At 44.6% G+C, this 27,342-nt stretch overlaps 1 protein-coding gene across 1 annotated transcript in view; it reads right to left on the bottom strand.

The window, feature by feature from the left end:
- Positions 1-27,342, bottom strand: part of LOC115166341 (plexin-D1) — a 106,643-nt gene that overhangs the window by 23,368 nt on the left and 55,933 nt on the right. Inside the window, exons 13-19 of the mRNA XM_029720251.1 lie at positions 12,390-12,535; positions 8,543-8,648; positions 4,836-4,975; positions 4,306-4,485; positions 3,624-3,708; positions 3,202-3,468; positions 1,565-1,714 (exon numbers count right to left, since the gene is read on the bottom strand). Of these exons, the coding sequence (XP_029576111.1) occupies positions 1,565-1,714; positions 3,202-3,468; positions 3,624-3,708; positions 4,306-4,485; positions 4,836-4,975; positions 8,543-8,648; positions 12,390-12,535 (1,074 nt within the window). The remainder of the gene's footprint in view (positions 1-1,564; positions 1,715-3,201; positions 3,469-3,623; positions 3,709-4,305; positions 4,486-4,835; positions 4,976-8,542; positions 8,649-12,389; positions 12,536-27,342) is intronic.

Here is a 27,342-nt window from a genome sequence, read left to right as displayed (position 1 = left end):
GAATAGAAATGCACACAATCAGACAAATACACGTTCAGGCTAACATGACACACTGGAATGTGTGTGATGGTATTAGTCAACCAGTTCAGGGTAAACAGATGTGGCTGGAGGGATGACTTTCACTTCTGCTTTCTGGTTGTCCAACCCAATTCCCTATCGCAACCTTGTTGATAAAATCCTGTATGTCTGCTTCTAGGTCCTATTCCCCATATCCTTCTGTTCCTGGACTGAGGAGGGGTACGAGTGGTCTCTCTCTCTGCGGGGTCTCTCTCTGGTATGACCAATTCTTTCTCCAAACCATGAAAACAAAGCAAGAAAGAACTGCTATTGTTCTGTGTTCATATTTGGTTTGGGGTACAGCAGCCCACACAACCCCTCACACACAGCTCCCCCATACAGAGGCTCAGCTTCACTTCTGAGCCAAGGGAATAAAGGGAGGTAAAAATAGGTACTAGTATGCCACTGAAAAGTCACTGAATAAATCATAAAGGTTGTTTTAATGCCCAGAAGCTAAGCATTTGCATACCTTTTAAACAGCTAGCGTACACACACACACACACACACACACACACACACACACACACACACACACACACATTCACCGGTACACACACAAATATCTAAACACACACACACACACACACACACACATTCACCGGTACACACACAAATATCTAAACACACACACACACACACACACAAATGCACACACACGAGGGATGAGGGCAGCCCAACCGTTAGTGTTTTGACATCTTGTTTGACCCCTGCCCTCTGTGTTTGTCTGCTAATTGCATGTGTTTATTTATGGACATCCTGAGAGAGTTTTTTCCCTCCTACACTCCATTCCTCCCTCTCTCTCTTTTTGTGACTCACGCCTCACTGACTGTCTGTGAGGGACATAGACTGACAGACAGACTGACTGACAAACATGGCCATTCTAATCCACTGCTCTCAACGGCCTTATTTTCCCTAATAAGCCCTCTTATTAGGGAAAGAGAGAGTAAAACGAGAGAGAAAGAGAGAGAGAGGAAGAGAGGGGGTTGGTCTTTATCAGAGCAAAGCAGGGTTTAGTTGATTGAGCCCTTCTATTATAAAGAGAGACTTCTTAGACAAAACAAAAACCCTATGGGCAAGTTCTAGCGTTCCTTCCGAGAAAGTGTAATTTCAGCTGAAGCCCAGTGTGTGTGTGTGTGTGTGTGTGTGTGTGTGTGTGTGTGTGTGTGTGTGTGTGTGTGTGTGTGTGTGTGTTGACGCTTGCATGCAGGCTTACGCACATGCTTGCGTGCCTGTGTCCCCCTACACGTGTGATTCAGATGGACAGACACAAAAGATGAGCAGATAACAGATGAACAGATATCAGATTGGTTTACTCTTTGATTCGTTTACTGTTACACCCTATCCCCTGACCAAGAGTGGCCTGTCATCCTGCTCGTCCCTCTGCTCTCAGCCAAATCATCGAGGCATAGTTAAGTTGGTAGTTAAACCAAACTGGACACTGTTTCAAAACATTGATAGTAAAGTGGTCCAAAGTAGTAGCCTTAAAATATAATGCAGTTGTACTTACGGTGACAGGCAGTTCTCCTTCACTGGAGCCCAGCGAGCCGTTGATGCTGCAGTGGAACAGCTGGTCGTTATGGAAGCTGATGTCACAGGGATAGGAGCCAATCATTACTGAGTATTCCTCCGGCGCCAGTTCCAGATTGCTCGGTCCTTTCTGTGCCAGACCCAAACAAAAACAGCCGTCTGTCAGTCAGAGCTCTAGGGACACCATGGTCTGTCTTGGATAGGCTCAGCTGACACACAAGCACAGGCACACACATAAACACACACACTGAGCAGTCCAGTACCAAACTCATTCAGTCTCACATCATTCCTCACACTCAGGGCGAGAGTTCATCTTAAAGAATCAAACAGTAGACATGGAGAGAACACTTTCTCCAAACTGACTAACCCACTGACTGTCATGACAGACACTGTCCATCAAAACCCCAGCCACTCCTTCATCAATGCACTGTAGGAGTATTGGTCCCCTCCATGCACACGCACACCCACCCACCCACCAGTGGAGACTGCTGTGTGAGGAGAAGAGGAGAGGTTGTATGTTTATCCCCAGTGTGTTTCCTCTCTGTGATTACACCCTCAGGACCATGTACTGTCCTGTCCCCTCTGCAGGATGCCACCCCCTGGGTCTCTGTCAACAAACACTTCCTCACACACACACACACACACACACACACACACACACACACACACACACACACACACACACACACACACTATGCACAGGCAGGCACACAAACATGCACACTCAGACAAAACACATACATGAAACAATGAATTCCAAAACAGGATGAAAGCAAAACAAAACCCACCCACATTCCAACAGATGTCCTTAATATAGGATCTAACCAAACAACAATCCCCATCAAACAAACATGTTCTACTCCATCCAACATTTTCTGAACCTGGATAAGCCCACAAACATCCAGCCTGGTCCACCCAAAGTGGAATCCACCTTCGTAAAGAAAACAAGAAGCAACATTGAATACCCCCTTGCCCCTATATGACCCAAGTAGGGCTGAGGCAGAAATTCCTTTAAGGGCCCCAGCCTTACACACACGTACGTACAGAGGAGAGAAAGAGGAGGAGAGGGGCAGAAAGAGAGAACTCAGACCAACCATGTTCAAAGCCCCATTTCTGTAACTTCCCCTGTCTGTATCTCTTCCTGGCGGCACCCATCGCACCAGCACCAGTGGAGATCCAGCAGTTTTTTTTATGACTGTTTGCATTAAGACCCTCAATCCTCTTTCATATATGAGGTAGTCGTTTATGAGGCAGTAGCTTAGGTCAGCTAGAATACAGACAGGACCTCACACAAAGATGTCTGATTGAGTTATCTGCTAAAAGGTGGTGGTCATGTCCTGTACTGTAATCCCATTCTTTCTGAACAGCCCAGCCTCAACTCAACACACCCCAGGTTTCAGAACGACACAGTCTTTTATCTTTTTAAAGTATGAATACAAAGACTATTTTCAGAATGAAGTCAGATTGACAGTACTGGACAGTTCCTAGAACAAGTGCACTAATCTCCCTAGTCAATGGGCCTTTCAGTTCTCATCCTGCTCCATCCTCTCCCATTTGGTGGCCTAAACTGTCACTTACAAAACTCCCCACTCATTAGTGCGCTGGTCTGTCACATACGTTGATGATGAGTGTGAGTGGCTCCCCAGGGTGGTGTTTGATCAGCTTCTCCTTGTTGGCGGTGAAGAATTGAGGGTCCTCCACGTACTCCAACAGGAAGTGACCTCCGTGAGGCTCCTCCTCTTCCTCCTGGCCTGGGCCGTAAAAGACAGGGCTATCTCCCGTGTAGAGGACTCCATTCAGGAAGAACTCTACCGTGGCCTGCTGAGATTGGCTAGAGGTGGGGGAGGGGCATGTAATCATGGAGGGAGGCTGCACCTTACAGGCCTAGAGGGGGACCAGGAGGATGAGAAAAAAAAACTTCATCAACCTCGATGTGTACACACTGTGCAGGAGTCCATTCTACAAGTTTTGCTTCTAAGATGTTAGCTACTTCAGGAGTTTATCTATTCACACTTGAGATGTTCCCTGTTGTTACTTACCGCCTGTCCAATGTCTAGTACCTCCATAGTGACGCTCTGAACCAGGTCAAAACCCTGCCCCGTCACTGTGATGGTCCGACCGCCACTGGAACACAACCACACAAGGTTAAAAACATAGAACACAGAGACGCACCCAAACAACCACTCTGGTCAGAGACGGAGAGCACAAACTCACATGCACATAACCACAGGATCAGAGACAGTGCAAACACACACACACAGTCAGAGTCGGCACACAAGGCAATCCGACCCACCATGCCCTCCCTCATGGGTCTGTCTCACACATGCGGTGTCATTTCAAACCAACACACGCACACGCACACGCAAACCCTGTGGAGAAGCTACAGAGCATACGTCAGGAAGACATTAACTCAGTATGTGATCTCTGTGGCTGGGTGGGATACCAGTCAAACTCTCCAAGAGAGTGTCCGTGGTAGAATGGAACTACAAGAGCATCATAATGACTGAAATCCTATTTTCTATATGCTGTCATAGTCTGTTGTCAACAGAACACTGGATAAATAGAATCTATGGAATGCTACATTTATCAATGGAACAATGCAGGACACTGACTGTTCAGTTTTCTACTGTATTTATGAGATAGTGCATAACAGAAACAGTGTGTTTGATCGCCAAACCACTGCCCAGCACATTGACATTGTGACGCACTGTGTGTTTGTACCTGAGGTAGCTCTGTCTGGGTTTGATGTAGCTGATGCTGGGGTTCTTCTCGTAAATGTACTGGGTGAGGAGCTCCGAGCGCTGACAGGGTATGTATTCAAACTCCACACACACCGACACCGCCTCAGTGTGTGTGTGCAGGGCCGCAGGCATGGTGCACTCAATGGTGTCTTCAGTTAGCCTGGAACACACACACGCAAACACACACACATTCATGCGCACACACACACACGGACACAGACACACAGGGACGCACAAGGACAGAAAAATACCACACAATCAGCATAATAAAACGACACACTAAGAGCTTCCATAAAAAAATATATCCAAGAACAAAAACAGCCTCTGAAAATACAACAAATGCATCAGCTGAAAAAACAACAATATCTCACACATGATATAACTAAACAATTCAACTGGACTGTCTTCTTTAGAATAACACTCAGCATCACAAAGCCTACAGATTCTGCACAGCAACATATGCAAGTTCAACAGTGATGACAATGTACTGAATCCCACAGCAAGACTCACGTGAGGATGGTGCATTCCTGGGTTCCATTGACCTTGACTCTGATCTGGGAGCCAGTGTCCAGGTGCTCCCCCTTGATGGTAACCCTGGTTCCCCCAGAACGAGAGCCCTTTCTAGGCTCCATGGATAGCAGCTTGGGGACCTGGGGAGGGAGATGGGACATATGTGTTGGTATTCATGTGCCATAAGGCTACGTTGTTGTTATGCTGTCATGTACTGTCCACACCTCCGAGGCAGCAGTCTGCTGGTGTTGCATCATTGTGGCACTGTAATTGAGTGATTCAAATCATATTCTATACAGTAGATGTCTACAGTATATATACACCATATGCTTGGTTTCCTCAGCTAAATAAGTTGCTGACTATAACATATTTTAAGTTTGACAACTTGTGGACACTGCAGCCCTGGGAAACTAAACTTGAGTAGCCCACCCCTGCAGTTCAGTCTTGTTCTGCACTGAGGCCTTATGGCCTTGCATTCATCTCAGCCACATATGACAGATCCCTGGGGCTAGGATATATTTTGCTATCCAGCTATATAGCAGTACAGCAACACACACACACACATAAAACACACATACACAGGACAGGTCCCTGGGGCTAAGACGAATATCCCTATACAGCTATACAGTTCTACAGCATCAGCATTCTGGAGACTTCTGAAGCCTCTCTCCCCTCTGTGAACCTTGCCTTGCCTCCAGGGAGGACCTCTCATTCTCACTGACATGATCCACTTCCTGTGTATGTGTGTGTGAACGGGGCAGGGGTGTCTATTGTGTGTGCGTGTGTGTGTAAGAAAAAAGCAGATGTTTCCGGCCCGATATTTGAGGAAGGAGGTGCAAAGGAGGCACACATCCGGTCTCCGTTTGGATCTGAACAGTTTTCCATTTTCCTCATAAATCACCTTCTCCCCTCTCTACCTTTCTTTCCCGCATCCCAGAAAGTGGCAAGGGGAAGAAAGGACTTCTCAGAACCCCTAAAAGTGTTTGTTGCTTTGCATTTCAATACTTTCACATCTCCAAGACTGTTACTTCTTACTGGGATCATGACTCATACTGAAGGCAGAACCTCTTTTTAAAAGTGTCTGAAACTATGCAGAACCCTTTGACTTTATCCACACTTTGTTAGGTTACATACTCATTCTTGCTGCACAGCTATTTTCAGGTCTCTCCAGAGATGTTCCATCGGGTTCAAGTCCGGGCTCTGGCTGGGCCACTCAAGGACATTGAGACTTGTCCCGAAGCCACTCCTGCGTTGTCTTGGCTGTGTGCTTAGGATCGTTGTCCTGTTGGAAGGTGAACCTTCGCCTCAGTCTGAGGTCCTGAGTGGTCTGGAGCAGGTTTTCATCAAGGATCTCTCTGTACTTTGCTTCATTCATCTTTGCTTCGATCCTGACTAGTCTCCCAGTCGTTGCCGCTGAGAAACATCCCCACAGCATGATGCTGCCACCACCATGCTTCACTGTAGGGACGGTGGCAGATTTCCTCTAGATATGACGCTTGGAGTTCAGGCCAAAGAGTTCAACATTGGTTTCATCAGAGCAGAGAATCTTGTTTGTTATGGTCTGAGAGTCTTTAGGTGCCTTTTGGCAAACTCCAAGCGGGCTGTCATGTGCCTTTCACAGAGGAGTGGCTTTCGTTTTGCCACTCAACCATAAAGGCCTGATTGGTGGAGTGCTGCAGAGATGGTTGTCCATCTGGAAGGTTCTCCCATCTCCACAGAGGAACTCTAGAGCTTTGTCAGAGTGACCATTGGGTTCTTGGTCACCTCCCTGACCAAGGTCTTCTCCCCCAATGTCTCTGTTTGGCTGGGCAGCCAGCTCTAGGAAGAGTCTTGGTGGTTCCAAACTTCTTCCATTTAAGAATGATGAGGCACTGTGTTCTTGGGGACCTTCAATGCTGCAGAAATGTTTTGGTACCCTTCCCCAGATCTGTGCCTTGACACAATCCTGTCTTGGAGGCTACAGACAATTCCTTCGACCTCATGGCTTGATTTTTGCTTTGACATGCGCTTTCAACTGTGGGACCTTCTATAGACAGGTGTGTACTTTTCCAAATCATGTCCAATCAATTGAATTTGCCACAGGTGAACTCCAATCAAGTTGTAGAAACTGCTTAAGGATGATCAATGGAAACAGGATGAACCTGAGCTCAATTTCGAGTATCATAGCAAAGGGTCTGAATACTTATGTAAATAAGGTATTTCTGTTTTTATTTTTAATAAATTTACTAACATTTTTAAAAGCCTGTTTTCGCTTTGTCATTAGGAGGTAATGTGTGTAGATTGCTGAGTATATTTGTTTTTAATCCATTTTATAATAAGGCTGTAAAGTAACACAATGTGGAAAAATGTAAGATGCCTGAATACTTTCCGAAGGCACTGTATTCTAAACAAAAATATAAACGCAACATGAAATAATTTCAAAGATTTTACTGAGTTACAGTTCATATCAGGAAATCATTCAACTGAAATAAATTCATTAGGCCCTAATCTATTGATTTCACATGACTAGACAGAGGTGCAGCCATGGGTGGGCCTTGGAGGGCATAGGTCCACCACCTGGCAGCAGAGGCCCACCCACTGCGAAGCCAATCAGAATGAGTTTTCCCCCACAAAAGACAGAATTACTCCTCAGCACAATAAGCCGGATGTGGAGGTCCTGGGCTGGCATGGTTACACGTCGTGTCAGCGGTTGTGAGGCCAGTTGGACGTACTGCCAAAATTCTCTAAAACGACGTTGGAGACAGCTTATGATAGTGAAATTAACATTCAGTTATCTGGCAACGACTCTGGTGGACATTCCTGCAGTCAGCATGCCAAATGCACGCTCCCTCAAAACTTGAGACATCTGTGGCATTGTGTTGCGTGACAAAACAGCACATTTTAAAGTGCTCTTTTATTGTCCCCAGCACAAGGTGCACCTGTGTAATGATCCTGCTGTTTAAATCAGCTTCTTGATATGCCACACCTGTCAGGTGGATGGATTATCATGGCAAAGGAGAAATACTCACTAACATGGACACATTGTGCACAACATTTGAGAGAAACAAGTTTTTGTGTGAATGGAACATTTCTAGGATTTCTTATTTCAGCTCATGAAACATGGGACCAAAAGAAAGAAACAGAGGGCTTAGATGGGAATTTCCACAGGCTGTGTAGTCTTAATCCAAAGGGAGACAGTGTTGGTCAGGGTCAATTAGCAGAAGAAGCAGTCAGCCTCGGCTGGTCATGAATTCAAAGAGGGGGACATTTCATCAAGCGCCATATTTGTTTTTGCTGGCACCGAGTTCTGGATGACAATAGTGCTTAGTTGCTGTTCTAATGAACGTTTGATGATTCCCACACACTTGCATTCCTGAATATCAAGACGCATCTGTTAACATTCAACTGACACATTGGGAACACTTTCCCAGTATGAACAAGGACTGGGGAGTGGGGAGAGGGAGAGAGAGAGAGGAGGGAGGAGAAAGAATGGAGAGATTTAATCAGCAAGAGAAAGAGAAAGACTACAGCAAAGAAATACTGTAAATGAATAGGAAGAAGAAAATGAAAAGGCAGGTCAGGGAGAAGGAGAGGAAAAACGAGGAAGGAAGACATAGAGAGGAAGGAGAGAGAGAGACAATGAGAGAGAAAGAGAGAGACAGAGAGTGGAAGGAGAGAGAGAGAGGGGAAAGAGAGCAGGAGAGAGAGAGGGGATGGAACACACTCACCAAGTATGAGAAGACCTCTTTGGACACCCCCATTGCTTTTTGGATCACAGTAATTCTGACGAAATCACTTGTGGGATCAACGGCCTGCCCAGTAACACACACCAGCCTGTAGATAGAATGCAAAACTGTAAGGTCAGCAGACACCCTTAATCTGAACCAACACTGACCAAAATCATCGCTACTGGAACAGCACAGTATTTTGGCAATTGCCTTTTAGGATGTTTTTGTGTCAACTGTGGATTACATATTTTTATATTTTTCATGAGTTTCACAACTTCTAGAAAAAAGCTAAACACAGACAATATAATAGAGATCTTTAGAGGTTTTGTAATAATATCTATGTAAGTACTGTACAGTGTTGGCTCAACCCAGAGGAGGGGGACTTCAAAGCCCCCCCGGCCAGATGCTGCGAAACACAGAGGGGCTTAACGAGCTGACTGGATGTTTGTTTTATAACCTTATGGCTCTAATTAAGCCTCATATTGTCACACAGTACTGGGACCAGAGGGAAGCAGTTGGATTATCCATACAGTGATGGAGCAACAGAAAACATTCTGCAAGGCCAGATCCCAGATCTCTATGTGCTTTGGCCCTGCTATATTTCAGTCAGAGGAACTGGCTAAAACATATACGGTACAGATCATGGACCAGGCTATGATACAATGACTCCCCACAGAAATAAACAAAGGGGAAACCATGACGCCCCACCCCAACCCTGCATGGCTCGAAGCCCTTCACCCTCCTCTTGTTCAGCACGTGCGGGCAGTTTATTTAGCCAGGTGGTTGGTTCTATAACGGCCATAAATACCTGGCAACCCAATCAGGGGTCTAGTCGCTGACTGACTGGAGGCTTGATCGTCTGAGGGTCACATGAGATAGGTACCCCAGAGACAGGGCAAGACCAGAAACAGGGCTGGGCTGAAGGATGGGTCTGAAGGGGATCAAGGAGCTCATAGAGCTGGATCAAGTCCCAGTAGTTGTTTGTTGTTGTTTTGAAACAAGTAACTGATTGCAACCAAATTCACAGCTTTCGGACAGATTTCCATGTCAGAGAGTTCAAATCTCAATGCAATGGGATCCCCTCTAGGGAAAATTATACATAATTTTGGTAAATGAATGTGAAACCTAGCTCAGTATAGGTCACAGATGAAACAGAGCGAAAAAGCAGCTCTAGTGAATTCCATCCAAGTCTGTATTATTACAGTAGATAGATAGCTGTGGATATGAGTCACAGCATCTGGCCGGGATGATTAATGATGTTGGTAGAAATGTAAATGTAAACTCCACAAACTCCACCTGTATGCTGACGACACAAGTGTTTACTCCTGTGCCTCGAAATGGGGAAGACTTTTCAGGATTTGCAACTGGCTTTTGATGACAACAGAAAAAACTATTCCACCTGAAACTGCTTAATGCCAGAAAGACTGAGTACATGGCTATTGTCTAACTTCAAAGCAGACAAATGTTGTCATTTGCAGATTTTAACTATAAATGGCCAACTGATTGAAAGTGTAGTATAGAATACTACAGTACTAACTATAGAATTCTGTAGTAAACTGTAGAAAACTATACTAAACAATGTAGTATCCCTTGATCATGTGTAGTACTCAGTATAGAATGTTGTGGTATATTGTAGAATGCTATAGTAAACCTTACAGTATTATCCACATAAAAAAACACTGAACCGTGCCCATTCCCCTCCCTAATATCCCAATTTGTGCCACCCATAAGTGAGAAACCTACAGGTCAAGTAGGGTTCATATATTGTGTTCCTTACAGGTTATAGAAAAGAGCAGAAGCTCTGAACTCTACGTTCAGAATCCAGTCCTAGTTTTGGAAAATGTGTTCTTTTAGTATTTCTCCAGTAAGTTTCCTCAAGATGAAAGCCCTCCACTTCTATGTCAAAAATAATAAAACCAAATCACTTTAGTAAATATTTAAGCGGAGCCAGTTCAGAAAGGAAACCCGAGTGCCCCGCCTCAGGCTGACGCATCAGCTGAGATGGCATCAATTAGAGACTAGTATCAATCACGCCTACCTTATTTGGCGGCCTATTTAAGCTGACCGGGTCTGCTCAATAATCCTGCTGTCGCTTGCTGTTACTGCTACTATGTACTGGCTTCTTGCTCCCACCACCACCCCAGCCTCCACCTGTTAGGTTCTGTGTTGACGCTTTGCTTGGGCAGTGACCTACCCTGAAGGAGCAGAGCCTATATCGCCAAGACTTGCATTATTCATTGTTAAATAAATGGATTAACATATTTCCACGTGGTGTTTTCTTTCTGAACTACAGTAATGTCCCCAAAAACAGTAAGTAAATAATACAGCATACCACACTATAGTCCTCAAAAACACTACAGTAAATACTACAGTATACCACACTATAGTCCGCAAAAACACTACAGTAAATACTACAGTATACCACACTATAGTCCGCAAAAACACTACAGTAAATACTACAACATACCACACTATAGTCCCCAAAAACAGTAAGTAAATAATACAGCATACCACACTATAGTCCTCAAAAACACTACAGTAAATACTACAGTATACCATTCTATAGTCTGCAAAAACACCACAGTAAATACTACAGTATACCATACTATACTCAGCAAAAACACTACAGTAAATAGAACAGTATACTGCAGTCTGCAAAAACACTACAGTTTTTATGATAGTATATACATATTTTTTTTACTACAGAACCTCGCTTTACATTCCTCCACCGCCCAGGGAGGAAATATTTTGCGATCTAGCGCGTGATGTTTTGGCTACTATGAGCAATGTCTCTGGATATTTACCCAGTGAGGAGGACCAGGATAATCAGCAATGGAGCCTGAGGAAGGCGGTATGTGTGTTTGTGCGCACGCTTGGTGCATGCGTGTATGTGTTGAGGGAGAGAGGCGAGCCAACCAGGACACTCAAGGATATAAAAGAGTTGTCAGCTTGAACTGCTTGAACTTCTACTCTTTCCCTAACAGATGTGTCCAGAGTGGGTACTGAATTAGTTACCCCTACTTAGCCTACATGATTAATTACCTTGAAACTATTGACACATTCTGACTTCATCTCTCTCTCTCTCCAGAGCAGTACACTTCCCTCTGGCACTCAGCTGTGACCTCTGACCTCTCAGCAAATGAACAGACACCTGTCTCAACAGCCATGGGCATGGTGAGGTCACGCAGGTGTGTGTGTGCGTGCATCTATTCAGTGTGTGCGCCTGCTGTAAGACAAACTGACATGTTTTGGTTTGTCAGCACCACTACCTCTGAAGAGGAAACATTTTGCTGTCATAACAACCAGCTCAGGGAACCAATGAGGGACGAGCAAGCAGGGTGAGGTCATCCCTGATGTGAAATCTGATTCTCTGGGTCTGGAGTGACCTGGAATTTGTGTGTGTGTTTGGGAGAGTGTGTAGTGTGACAGGTTAGACTTGTGGGTCACCCCAGCACTGGTCTGAATTCTACTACAGCGTGATTGGCTCCAGTGGAGCGGGACCAGATAAACATTTCCATCTGAGGAACATTCTGGAAATCTGTATGGACGTTTTGATGTGGTTCTATAGTTCTATAGTTCTATAGTTACAGTGTTGCCATGGAATACTATGTGCAGGTGTCAACCCAGGGTTCTGCTGTCTCCTTGGTGATAGGGTTGTCCTTGAAGTGTCTCCTTTATTTTAAAGGAATGGTTTAAAATGAGAAGTACTGTTCTGTATTATGCTTTAATAAATTACCCCAACAGCATCATTACAAAAATTCTGACACCTGTGCAAGAAGACACTGAATGAATGAATGCATCAACCAATTAAATCAATGAATCAATCAAACATAAGACATTTACTTACTCCACAGAGACAGTGTATTGGTCAGGAATGATTGTACATGGGAACATCCCGATGGAGACCTCCACTACCTCAGCCCTGTGCCCCATGTTCCTACCCTGCACCGTGAGCAGGGTACCTCCCTCCAACGGCCCACTCCGGGGGGAGATCTAGGGGGGAGAGAGGAGGAGAAGAGAGGGGTAAGTGCCCGCTTATATCCCAGCTAGCATATTTGGTTCCTTGGAAGCTGTGGGAACGTATATTTTTGGTTTTACATTGGTTGTGGAAATGAACCCATATGTTCCCTGACTGGTAAAACTGAACGTTTTTGCTAGCAGATACCCATAGATTCCCATAACACTACCTCTAACTTCCTTCATACTGGACACAGACACAATTCAAATGGTATCCACAAGTTTATTTGACTCTGGGGAATCAGATAAAGGGCCTCATTGCCAAAGTGTCAATTTAAAATGTTCAATAAGAACACTTATTGACACTTATTTCTCAATGCCAGAAACACATATACTAGTAAATTAAAGCACCAAGATTTTTTAAAAAAATGAATCAATTATTATAATATTATGTTGTTCTAAAAGTTGTGTTTGAGGTTTGCTCCAATTCAGCTCTAACTTTGGAAAAAAATTGCACAACGCCCCGTTGTTGGTTATGATGAATGAAAAACTTTGTAAAAGTGGGATACATTTTGTGAGAAGTCATTCCTATTTCTGACGCAGATCGCGCTGCAAGTCCTGCCTCTCCCATCTCCTCATTGGTTTATAGAAGCAGGTACCCACGTGCCATCTCCTCATTGGTTATACCCACGTGGGTGATTGAAAGACGAACTGTTTTGCCGGTCATCATGGTAATACTCTGAAAGTTTAGATGCCAATCACCAATGTAAGTTCAAAGATGAAAAAGCCTGGAAGGAGGAGAGATGACTAGAAACTATTCGGTTGACCGTTTTATGTGTGGATTAATTGTCTGAGTAGAGGACCTTGTGGATTTCAGGAAAAATAACAACTCAATGTTTATATCCCAGGACAAATTATCTAGCAACAGCAAGCTAGCTAAATAGGACAAATTAGCTAGCATGTGCAAGCTAGATAGCTAAATTGCCATACATGTTTAATGCGGTGACTTTTAAGATGAGGGAGGATGATTAAAAAAAAAAATGCATGAGCATGGCCTTATTTCTATTTCAGCATATTGGATGACTGTTATTCATATTCCATTCACCCAATGAAACATCGATAGGTTTAGTCTACTACATGACACTCAAATGTTCCCTATAACCATCATGAGGTTGCTACATCCTATCCTATGAATGAACGTTTTCAAAGTAGGTGCACAGGTCGAGTGAATTTTGAGTAATCAAGGTGACAGACAGTGACACATTCAATACCGTCTTGCACATGCTTGCCTGCATCTAGCTAATCTAGGGTGTAATCATTAGTCCAACAGTTGCAAATTACAGTTTCTATTGGACAAATTCAGGTATGTTTATCCCCATTTCGTTACGTTTGCTTATGTTTAAGAAAAACATTTCATCAGAATCAGCAGAATGAATACACCCCTGAGCACACGCAAACACAGTTCACTTTCATAGCAACCACATAAAAACAGCATGTATATATTTGCTCATTGTAATTCCTTCTCCTAACTCTCCTCCTCTCACCTATTCCCTTCGCTTGTGGACTTCAGCACAATTTTGGTGTTTGGTATTTTATTAGGATCCTCATTAGCTGTTGCGAAAGCAGCAGCTACTCTTCCTGGGATCCACACAGAACATGAAGCATAATACAGAACATCATTAGACAAGAACAGCTCAAGGACAGAACTACATCAATTTAAAAGTAGCCTACATATCAATACATACACAAACTATGTCAAATAGGGGACAGGCGTTGTGCCATGAGGTGTTTGCTGTTAATTTGAGTAATATGAGAAGGAAGGGAGTTCCATGCAATAATGGTTCTATATAATACTGTATGCATTCTTGAATTTGTTCTGGATTTGGGGACTGTGAAAAGACCCCTGGTGGCATGTCTTCTGGGGTAAGTGTGTGTGTGTCAGAGCTGTATGTCAGTTGACTATGCAAACAATTTGGAATTTTCAACATATGTTTCTTATAAAAAGAAGTGATACAGTCAGTCTCTCCTCAGCTCTTAGCCAAGAGAGACTGGCATGCATAGTATTTATATTAGTCCTCTGATTACAATGAAGAGTAAGATGTGCCACTCTGTTCTGGGCCAACTGCAGCTTCGCTAGGTCTTACCTTGCAGCACTTGGCCACACGACTGGACAATAATCAAGATAAGACAAAACTAGAGCCTACAGAACTTGCTTTTTGGAGTGTGGTGTCAAAAAAGCAGAGCATCTCTTTATTACGGATGGACCTCTCCCCATCTTTACAACCATTGAATGTAAATTGAATTGAATCCAAGATGGCATAGCAGAGACGTCTTTGTCCTGTCGTGTCCCTTGTATATATCTTTTTAATCTTTTTCTTCTAGAAATATTTTTCTAAACCTCAACTCCTAAATACTCTCCTGCAACCCGCCTCACCCAATGTGGCGTGGATCTGTTTTTTTTCCAAAAGTATTTCTATTTACTTCGGATCTGAAATCCCTCAACTGAAGCTAGCCAGCTAACTACCTACCAGCTATCAGTCAGCAAACCATTGCTAGCGGTCACCAGCTAACCTTTAGCTCGGAAAGCTCTCGCCAGTTTGAACAATGTGACTCAAACCAGAGCATAACGGACCCATTAATATTTTATATATTTTTTCCCCCCATATCCCCGGATTCCTACCGCAAACTCTGAACATTTCATCCGGATCTTCGCAACTAGCTAACCGCAATCCCGGGTGACTACTGGCTAGCGTTTCCATCCCGGAGCAAGCACCAATTAGCCTGAAGCTAGCTTGGCCAGGGCTCCTGTGCTACCACCGAAGCCCACTCCTGGGCTACAATATCCGGACCCCTTATACTGCCGGTACGGGGCACGAACCCCACCGATCCTCTACGACTGGAATACCGACATAATCTGCACGAGGATTCCAACACACCCCTCAGGCGTGATGTCCGCTAAAGGCCCATTCTGCTAACTGGCCTGCTAGCTATCTAGAGTCATTTGGAACCCTACTAATTCCACGACTGGTCTATCAATGTCACCGCACAAAGAGGCAAAAACAGACTTACCCCCATCGCGACGTCCCCCAAAGGCTAACTTGCTAGCCCCGGTCTGCTAACTGCTAGCTTGCCTGCCCCGGTCTGCTAACTGCTAGCCCCGGTCTGCCAACTGTTTGCTTGCTAACCCGGTCTACTAATTGCTAGCTTGTCTGAATCGCCGTGTCCCCAGTCAGCCCAACCAATCACTGGACCCATATGTTCACTTGGCTATGCATGCCTCTCCCTAATATCAATATGCCTCATCCATTACTGTCCTGGTTAGTGATTACTGTATTATTTCACTGTAGAGCCTCTAGCCCTGCTCAATATGCCTTAACCAACCATTTTGTTCCACCTCCTACATATGCGATGACATCACCTGGTTTAAATGTCTCTAGAGACTATATCTCTCATCATTACTCAATGCCTAGGTTTACCTCCAATGTACTCACATCCTACCTTACCTTTGTCTGTACACTATGCCGTGACTCTATGCTATCGTGCCCAGAAACCTGCTCCTTTTACTCTCTGTTCCAAATGTACTAGACGGCCAGTTCGTATAGCCTTTAGCCGTACCCTTATCCTACTTCTCCTCTATTCCTCTGGTGATGTGGAGGTTAATCCAGGTCCTGCAGTGCCTAGCTCCACTCCCACTCCCCAGGTACTCTCATTTGTTGACTTCTGTAACCGTAAAAGCCTTGGTTTCATGCACGTTAACTTTAGAAGCCTACTCCCTAAATTTGTTTTACTCACTGCTTTAGCACACTCTGCCAACCCGGATGTCTTAGCCGTGTCTGAATCCTGGCTTAGGAAAACCACCAAAAACCCTGAAATTGCTAACGATAACATTTTCCGCCAAGATAGAACTGCCAAAGGGGGCGGTGTTGCAATCTACTGCAAAGATAGCCTGCAGAGTTAGGTATTACTATCCAAGTCTGTACCCAAACAATTTGAGCTTCTACTTCTAAAAATTCACCTTTCCAGAAACAAGTCTCTCACTGTTGCCGCTTGCTATAGACCTCCCTCTGCCCCCAGCTGTGCCCTCGATACCATATGTGAATTGATTGCCCCCCATCTATCTTCTGAGTTCGTGCTACTAGGTGACCTAAACTGGGTCGCTACTAGGTGACCTAATGCTGAACACCCCGGCCATCCTACAATTTAAGCTTGATGCCCTCAATCTCACACAAATTATCAATGAACCTACCAGGTACAACCCCAAATCCGTAAACACGGGCACCCTCATAGATGTCATCCTAACTAACTCGCCCTCCAAATACACCTCTGCTGTTTTCAACCAAGATATCAGCGATCACAGTCTCATTACCTGCATCCGTAATGGGTCTGCGACCAAACGACCACCCCTCATCACTGTCAAACGCTCCCTAAAACACTTCTGCGAGCAGGCCTTTCTAATCGACCTGCCCGGGGTATCCTGGAATGACATTGACCTCATCCCGGCAGTAGATGATGCCTGGCTATTCTTTAAAAGTGCCTTCCTCACCATCTTAAATAAGCATGCCCCACTCAAAAAATGTAGAACTAGGAATAGATATAGTCCTTGGTTCACTCCAGACCGGTCTGCCCTTGACCAGCACAAAAACATCCTGTGGCATCGTGCATTCGCATCGAATAGCCCCCGTGATATGCAACTTTTCAGGGAAGTTAGGAATACTGCTCTTAAACGCAGGTAAAACTAATTGCATGCTATTCAATCGATCACTGCCCGCACCTGCTCGCCCATCCAGCATCACTACTCTGGACGGCTCTGACTTAGAATATGTGGACAACTACAAATACCTGGGTGTCTGGTTAGACTAATCTCTCCTTCCAGACTCACATGAAGCATCTCCAATCCAAAATCAAATCTAGAATCGGATTCCTATATCGCAACAAAGCATCCTTCACTCATTCTGCCAAACACACCCTCGTAAAACTGACCATCCTACCGATTTATTTATCTTGCTCCTTTGCACCCCAGTATCTCTACTTGCACATTCATCTTCTGCACATCTACCATTCCAGTGTTTAATTGCTATATTGTAATTACTTCGCCACCATGGCCTATTTATTGCCTTAACTTACCTCATTTGCACTCACTGTATAAAGACTTTTTGTTTTCTTTTGTTCTACTGTATTATTGACTGTATGTTATGTTTATTCCATGTGTAACTCTGTGTTGTTGTATGTGTTGAATTGCTACGCTTTATCTTGGCCAGGTCGCAGTTGCAAATGAGAACTTGTTCTCAACTAGCCAACCTGGTTAAATAAAGGTAAAATAAAAAAATATGTTTTGTCCATGACAGTTTACAATCTAAGGTAACACCAAGTAATTTAGTTCAACAGCCACACCATTCATTACCAGATTCAGCTGATTTGTACAAAATACAATGCTCTTAGTTTAAGAGATGTTCAGGACCAGTTTATTACTGGCCACCCATTCCAAAGCAGACTGCAACTCTTTGTTAAGGGTTTCAGTGACTTCATTAGCTGTGGCTGCTGATGTGTATATGGTTGAATCATCAGCATACATGGATGCACATGCTTTGTTTAATGCCAGTGGCAGGTCATTGGTAAAAAATAGAAAAGAGTAGAGGGCCTAGAGAGCTGCCCTGCGGTACACCCCACATTACATGTTTGACATTACAGAAGCTTACATTACAGAAAACCCTCTGAGTTCTATTAGATTGCCATATCGTGGATTCAGATCTGAGGTTGAAAAGCCATAACGCATATGTTTTCTCAACAACAGGTTAAGGTCAATAATATAAAAGGCTGCTCTGAAATCTAACAGTACAGCTCCCACAATCTTCTTCTTCTTAATTTCTTTCAACCAATCATCAGTCATTTGCGTCAGTGCAGTACATGTTGAGTGCCCTTCTCTATAGCATGCTGAAAGTCTGTTGTTAATTTGTTTACAGAGAAATAGCATTGTATTTGGTCAAACACCATTTTTTTCCCAACAGTTTGCTAAGAGCTGTCCGCTAGCTTATAGGTCTACTGTTAGAACCAGTAAAGGCCACTTTACCACTGGGTAGTGGAATGACTTCATTCATTCATCAAGCATGTCACACATATTATCTAGATACTGACTGTTAGCACTTGGTGGCCTATAGCAACACCCCAAAAGAAAAGGCTTTAGATGTGCCAAGTGAACCTGCAACTACAGCACTTCAAAAACACTTGACATAAGATCTTCTCTAAGCGTTACAGGGATATGGCTCTGAATATACACAGCAACACCTGCTCGATAAGCATTTCGGTCTCTTCCAGAGATGTTATATCATTGTATTACGACTGCTGTATCATCAAGTGATTTATCTAAGTGAGTCTCAGAAATGGCTAATATATGAATGTTATCTGATGTTAGTAAGTCATTGATTTCATGAACCTGGGCTATGGGATATTTTCAGCCCTTCCTGGGTAGTTTATCAGAGATAGACATAATATGGAAAAGTGCAAACAAAGAGCAAACAGAGCAAACAAAGCACAACACATCAGCTGTCTGTGACCAGGACGAAAACACCTTTCCAAGCCAAACCTTCATATCATGACCGCTAACAGCTACACACAGCCTACATCAATGTCACATCATAGTCAACATACTAGAACTAACGCGTTAGTAAACCCACTAGGTTCTACAGCTACACCATGGAGAGAATCCTGACCGGTTGCATCACCGCCTGGTATGGCAACTGCTCGACATCTGACCGTAAGGCGCTACAGAGGGTAGTCATCCCAGTACATCACTGGGGCCAAGTTTCCTGCCATCCAGGAAGTTTCCTGCCATTCCTGCCATCCGGTGTCAGAGGAAAGCCCATAAAATTGTCAGAGACTCCAGTCACCCAAGTTATAGACTGTTCTCTCTGCTACCGCACGGCAAGCGGTACCGGATCGCCAAGTCTAGGAGCAAAAGGCTCCTCAACAGCTTCTACCCCCAAGCCATAAGACTGCTGAACAATTAATACAATCGTAACCGGACAATTTACATTGACCCCCCCAATCCCTTTTTGTACACTGCTGCTACTCGCTGTTTATTATCTATGCATAGTCACTTCATCCCCACCTATATGTACAAATTACCTCAAGTCACCTGTACCGGGCTGCAAGGAAAGGTTGCTAGATCGAATCCCCAAGCTGACAAGGTAAAAATCTGTCGTTCTGCCCCTGAACAAGGCAGCTATCCCACTGTTCCTAGGACATCATTGTAAATAAGAATTTGTTCTTAACTGACTTGCTTAGTTAAATAAAGGTTAAATAAAAATAAATAAATACCCTCGCACACTGACTCAGTACCGGTGACCCCTGTATATAGCCTTGTTATTGTGTTACTTTTTATTTTAGTCTACTTGGTAAATATTTTCATGTGACAAATACAGTTTGATTTGATTTGATTTGACTACAATCATGCAGCGTACAGTCAGAAAGCCATTTAGCAGTTACACCGGCAGGCCTCGGTGGCAATAAATGAATACAACCAAAAGCTTACCTTGGCTTGGAAGAGTTCCAGTGTTGGATGGCCATAGCCAGCTAGCTAACATAGCATCCCTCTCTGTTTGAGACGGGTGTTTGAGTAGGCTAAACTAGCTAGCTGTATTCACAAGTGAAAGAGAAAAAAATACAACCAAATCTCTCTCTCCCTCTCAATCTCCCACTCTCAATTCTCCTTAATTTTGAAAGATTTTTTTTCTTCAAACTGTTCAACTATTGTCTTTCTCTCTCTTTGAGTCCTCTACTCAGCACATTGTATGCACTGCAGTGCTAGCTAGCTGTAGCTTATGCTTTCAGTACTAGATTCATTCTCTGATCCTTTGATTGGGTGGACAACATGTCAGCTCATGCTGCAAGGGCTCTGATAGGTTGGAGGACGTCCTCCAGAAGTTGTCATAATTACTGTGTAAGTCTATGGAAGGTGTTGAGAACCATGAGCCTCCTAGGTTTTGTATTGAAGTCAATGTACCCAGAGGAGGACAGAAGCTAGCTGTCCTCCAGCTAGACCATGGTGCTACCCTACAGAGTGCTGCTGAGGCTACTTTAGAGCGTCGTTGCAAAACAGTGTGTTTTAATCAATTTTTATATTTATGAAATTCACTGAGGAGGATGGTCCTCCCGTTTCTACTCTGAGGAGCTGGACTTTAAAAACACCACAATTTATTTTGGATGAACTTTTTACAAATATAATCACAGAACACATGAAAATTAATTTCCTTAAGTAATATCCAAATGTAACACATTTATTTTTATTGTGACAAATCAGTGAGATTTGATACCTATGTGACACATCAGTGGGATTTGAACCTATGACATTTGGTTTTCCGTCCATGGAATTAGTCCACCACACCACCAGGATGGAGCTAGCATGCCAATGTTGTTTTGCGCACACAAAGCTGTTCATTTTAGTCTATTCAAACAGACCCCGTTTCAAAGGACACAAGCACTCATTAAGATCAGTGGGCGCAGCCAACACACCTGAACACACTTAACAAGATAGAGGATAAAAATAGTTTTGTTGATGCTGAGAATGGAAGGTATATGTTTATTTTTATTTATTTTTACTTTTTGTAAGTTTTCTTTTTGTTTTTATGGAAAGTTTTCGGAACAATTTGAGAACATGACTTTAAATAGAACCATGAGGAAACCTGTATGAAACTTTATGCTGAAGTACTGAAATTCCCACTGAAGAACATTGTTTCTTAACGTTCTCTGAACTATTCAAGAGCATTCCCAATGTCAACCAGTTGGAGAACGTTCCTAGAACATTACCAAAAATTATTACAACCAAGTTTGAACTTTTAGGAAACGCTCTGTTAAAGTAATGAAAATACCAAGAAAATAACATTTTTTGTCAAGTTCCTTAAATGTGCTGAGTATATTCCAAAGCCACAAAACTCTCCTGCACCATTCCCAGGAAGTTGTGGGAAAGTTGTATGCAAAATAATCATAGGACAACCACACTCTCACCAAGCTCTAAGAAACATATGGTTCTCAGAACATTATGTGCTAGTTGGGATTGCTCTTCAGCTCAAGATTCAGATATAATTGAGACAGACAGTCCCTCCACTCAGTTTGGGGTCAGGTTTCATATAGAGGGCTCGTCAGTCTGTACCTCTCTGAGCTACAGCCCTGTATCTGTGCTAGTTGAGTGCAACCTGAATAGTTCTTCCAGGACTCAACTGAGACAGAGAGAGCTACATAGAGTCAGTTTGAGAGAGAGCAATAAGGAGGAAAGATGGAGAGGTAGATGGAAAGGAGTGGGGCAGATATTGAGCTAAGAGAGTTAGAGTGAATATGGGGGAGAGGTGATAGGGTAGTGTGTGAAGGTGAGAGAGACAGCAATCTTCAGCAATGGAGCCAGCCTCTACTCCCATTCCTCCATTAGCCTATTTTCCCTACAGTACCTCATACCTCCGTCCCATTACTCCTGTGACGCTCAGAAGCATGCTCTCTTTCACAGATCATTTCAACCCTGGCCTTTCTTCTCCCAGTGCTCCTCTCAGGAGCCATGGAGAGGACGGCAAGAGTATTTACCACTTCCATCACCAAGGAAAAACAACCACAGAGATAGCCATCTCTGGCTCCCAGGCAAAAGCAATCTACCATCAACTCATAGTGTAGCGTAGCTAGCTTAGTGTGGTCTAGAGTGGAAACAATGATGAAGGATGAAGTTGCTCCTAGAGGCTGATCTGAGGTCAGCTTTGTTTTTTTCCCCATTCATGTTTAGGGAATTGGGGGTGGGAAAGTTGGTCCTAGAGCTGTGTTTAAGGGAACATCTATCCAGCAGGTCCAGAGGTTCCTGTCACCTTGGCATCATGCTTATTAGAGTGACCCTTTGCCTTGGTGTCCCAAGGTCGCTGTGACCACAGCGTGTGTTATTAGTCTGGCTCCAGCTTGCTGCAGTTCCCCCATTTGGTCTAGGTGAGAGGGGAGGCGGAGGGTCTACCTTAAGAAAGGAATTCATGTGGACATGCGATTGACAGCTGAGACACACAAACACTGTGCTTCCGAGGTAAAGTGAGAAATGAGGACAGTGTGTAAGTTACACATACTTACAGTATATTACCATATAAAAGCAAAAAGTTATAAATGCACCAAGCACCTACATCTGTATAAGACCAAGAGTGTGATGTACAGTAAGTGTTTGGTTATACAAAGCTTTTGGCCTTCAAGTAGCTTATCCCAAAATGAGTTACAGTTCTAAGCTTTTAGACTAAATAGTGACAAACACATTCACACACAAACGCACACATGCATGCATGCACGCATGCACACACACACCCAAGCTCAACTTGGTAAGTACAGCAATTATCACTATGTATCGCTGAGCATCTCACTCTCTGGTGTTAGCATGTCTGGGGTTAGTGATAGCGTTAGCTGCCATGTTGCTCATTTGCACCTCTCACTCCTCTGTGAATGAGTCTCAAGCTGAGCAGAGGATGGTACAGTACAAGAACATCAGGAAACTTCCTGATCCAAAAACACCTTCAACAATAAAGGATCTCTAAAGATCTCTATAATGCTTTAAGTAATCCTGACAGGAAATTAGGAATTTTATGATCTTCCAAATCATTTGGATAAAGATCCTCAAAGGATCGTGCCTCCAGATTATATCAGGGTCAGGTGTTCAGACCATACTGCAGACATCATCTGACATTATTAGTTCAGACCCACTGTATGAGACCGTATACACTGTTGCAGTCAATCTTAACTCCTCCTCACTGATGAAGGAGGATGTGAAGACAAACACAGGAAAAGGAAAGAAACCTTACTTCTATACTCTCCCTCCTCTCTCTCCCACTGTATCTCTCTCTGCATGTCATGAATAAACTATGCCTGTCAGTTCCTGTTTTGGACACTGAATAAACTCCAATCAAATGAATTTGAAACAATGGGGCTTGGCATGCCACGGAACGAGAATGCAGGCTCTGGAATGACGACAACTGCCTTTGTTACCTGCAGTATTACGGACACATAGAACACATTAGGGCAAATCCACCTCAAAAAGCACAAGAAAGAGAATTTCGATACCCACCATCTCTGATTGTTCTGAAATTGTTTCTGTAGTTACGATTAGCATTCCCGAAACATTCTTTTGTTGAAATACAATTTGATCTCTGGAGAAATTAAGCTAATTGATTGCACCCAAATTGGCCATTTTAATTTATATGATTCAGATAATATTCAATAAATGAACAGTGTGTGTTTTGGACTTTTACTATTGAAGACCATAACATTGAAACCATTAGAACTGCTGTAGCCTCAGAGTTTGCTTGTTCACCACGAATGGTTTAACAGTAACTAATCCAGATCTTTTACAAGGACATAAACCCCACACAAACAGTCTGGACACAGGTTAAACATAAAAGAAGGACAAACTGAATTACTTTCATGGAGGACTGGCTTAAATGGAGGATGATCACACAATTTATTTAACCAATGAGACAAATCTAGTGGTTTAGAACCCAAAGCTGCAAACGACATGTTGTGATATATTTAATAAACACAAGAAACCAGCAAAATGGCAAAAAAAAGGATAGCAAGAACAGCGCCATCTAGTGTTCAAAACCTGGTAATTTTACAATACTTTTGTGACGTGGTAAGGTTGGACCCTGGTGCAGAAAAGAGACCAGACGAGGAATCAGTGGTTAAGGATAAACATAATTGTCACATCCTGACCAGCAGAGGGAGCAATTGGATTAGTTTTGGTCAGGATGTGGCAGGATTTTTGTGTGTGTGAATGATTGTGTTGGTGATTAGGACTCCCAATTGAAGGCAGGTGTGTTGAGTTGCCTTTGATTGGGAGTCCTATATAGGAGTGTGTGTTTTTCTTTGGGGTTGTGGGTAATTGTTTCTTGTTTAGTGTGGTTGCACCTGACAGGACTGTTGGCTGTCAGTTTCCTTGTTTTTGTTCTTGTATAGTGTTCGTTCTAATTAAATTGAAGGATGAATACTAACTCTGCTGCATTTTGGTCCATTTCTGAAGACAGCTGTGACAGAATTACCCACCAAACCAGGACCAAGCAGCAGAGGAACGAGGAGGAAGGATGGACGTGGGCAGAGATAAGGAGGAGCGTTTCCAGGGCTATGGAAGAGTTTAGTAAACTCGAGAGGCAGCCCCAATAATTTTTTTGGGGGGGGCACAAGGGCAGTTTTGCGGGGCAAGAATGGAGCCCAAGGCCAGCTCCCCGCACTAGCATGGAGGTGCGTGTCTCCAGGCTGGCACGTCCAGTACCAGCCCCACGCATCAGGCGTCTAGTGTGTCAGCCCAGCCTCGCCAGTCAGGAGTCGCCAGAGCCGCCCGCCAGTCAAGAGTCGCCAGAGCCGCCCGCCAGTCAAGAGTCGCCAGAGCCGCCCGCCAGTCAGGAGTCGCCAGAGCCGCCCGCCAGTCAGGAGTCGCCAGAGCCGCCCGCCAGTCAGGAGTCGCCAGAGCCGCCCGCCAGTCAGGAGTCGCCAGAGCCGCCCGCCAGTCAGGAGTCGCCAGAGCCGCCCGCAAGTCAGGAGTCGCCAGAGCCGCCCGCAAGTCAGGAGCCGCCAGAGCCACCCGCCAGTCAGGAGCCGCCAGAGTGGCCCGTCTGCCCGGGTCTGCCAGAGTGGCCCGTCTGCCCGGGTCTGCCAGAGTGGCCCGACTGCCCGGGTCTGCCAGAGTGGCCCGACTTCCCGGGTCTGCCAGAGTGGCCCGGCTGCCCGGGTCTGCCAGAGTGGCCCGACTGCCCTCCGGCCCAGCCCGAGTGGCCCGCCTGTCCTCCGGCCCAGCCCGAGTGGCCCGCCTGTCCTCCGGCCCAGCCCGAGTGGCCCGCCTGTCCTCCGGCCCAGCCCGAGTGGCCCGTCTGCCCGGCGCAGCTATCGGCACCACCGAAGTGGGCAACGCCAAAGGTGGAGAGAGATCCATGTCCCGCACCTGAGCCACCTCCAGGATAGGTGGGTTGGGGAGGGAGGGTGTAGCACAGTGCCGTCGTTGACGGCAGCCACCCTCCCTTCCCTCCCTTATTGTTTAGGGGTTATTGTTTATTGGTTTTGTTGGGGTATTGGGGATTTTTGTTGTGTTTTCTTTTTGTAAGGTGCATTACGGGGTCTGCAACTTGAGGGGGGGGGGGGTACTGTCACATCCTGACCAGCAGAGGGAGCAATTGGATTAGTTTTGGTCAGGATGTGGCAGGGTTTTTGTGTGTGTGAATGGTTGTGTTGGTGATTAGGACTCCCAATTGAAGGCAGGTGTGTTGAGTTGCCTTTGATTGGGAGTCCTATATAGGAGTGTGTGTTTTTCTTTGGGGTTGTGGGTAATTGTTTCTTGTTTAGTGTGGTTGCACCTGACTGGACTGTTGGCTGTCAGTTTCCTTGTTTTTGTTCTTGTATAGTGTTCGTTCTAATTAAATTGAAGGATGAATACTAACTCTGCTGCATTTTGGTCCATTTCTGAAGACAGCTGTGACAATAATACTTTACTGAGATATGGTAGCCACAGGATCACAGTACACTTGAAAAAACAACAAACACTAAGTCTCGAAAACTCACTCAGGAAACGAATGCACACGGTAAGCAATTCAAGCTTCTGCAAAGGACCCCAGAAAATACACCTCTTTTAACAGGGACACAATCATGAAATAATAAGACACACCTGAGTCCAATAAAAGTCTCTAGGTCGGTCTCTGCCACCCTCTGGTCCCAGGAGGAACCATGACAGTATCCCCGACCCTCCTCTAGGAGCGGCCCAAGCTGACGACCACCAGATAGTTGTTTGCAGTCTAACAAGACCCAAATCCAGGATGTCCCAGGCAGGCACCCACGCCCGCTCCTCAGGACTGTAGCCCTCTCAGTCCACCAGCTACTGCAGGGTCCCTTGGACCCGATGAGCCTCCAACAGATGCCGGACCGTGTAGGCCGGGAGGCCATCCACAAGTCGAGGGGGCGGAGGAGCAGATGTGGGGGGAGAGAATGGACTGGTCCTTACGAGCTTGAGATGGGAGACATGAAAGGAAGGACAGACCCTCAAGGACCTGGGAAGCTGGAGATGATAGGTGATTGGATTGATGCGACTCAGGATCTTGAATGGTCCTATGTAGCGAGGAGCGAGCTTCCGCAAGTCCACCTTTAACCTGTTAGGGATAGGGGGCAGTATTTTCACGGCCGGATAGAAAACATACCCGATTTAATCTGGTTATTACTCCTGCCCAGAAACTAGAATATGCATATAATTAGTGGATTTGGATAGAAAACACCCTAAAGTTTCTAAAACTGTTTGAATGGTGTCTGTGAGTATAACAGAACTCACATGGCAGGCCAAAACCTCAGAAGATTCTATATGGGAAGTGCCCTGTCTGACCATTTCTTGGCCTTCTGTAGCCTCTTTATCGAAAATACAGGATCTCTGCTGTAACGTGACATTTTCTAAGGCTTTCATTGGCTCTAGGAAGGCGCCAGAACGTGGAATGAGAGCTCTGCAGTCTCTGGGCGAAAAACAGTAGGGGTTTTGGAGAGTGGTACTTCTGAGAACAATGACACTGGCGCGCGCGTGCATGTGATGACTCCATTTTCTTCTTTCAGTGTTTGAACGGATACAACGTCTCCCGGTTGGAATATTATCGCTATTTTACGAGAAAAATCGCATAAAAATTGACATGCTTCGAAGTACGATAATGGAATATTTTTAAATTTTTTGTCACGAAACGGGCCGGCGCATCACCCTTCGGATAGTGACTTGAACGCACGAACAAAACGGAGCTATTTGGATATAACTATGGATTATTTGGAACCAAAACAACATTGGGTGTTGAAGTAGAAGTCCTGGGAGTGCATTCTGACGAAGAACA

Source organism: Salmo trutta, chromosome 28, assembly GCF_901001165.1.
Source record: "Salmo trutta chromosome 28, fSalTru1.1, whole genome shotgun sequence".
NCBI classification, from domain to species: Eukaryota; Metazoa; Chordata; class Actinopteri; order Salmoniformes; family Salmonidae; genus Salmo; species Salmo trutta.
The sequence above is the reverse complement of the archived record's forward strand: the minus strand, read 5'-3'. Positions and strand labels throughout refer to the sequence as shown.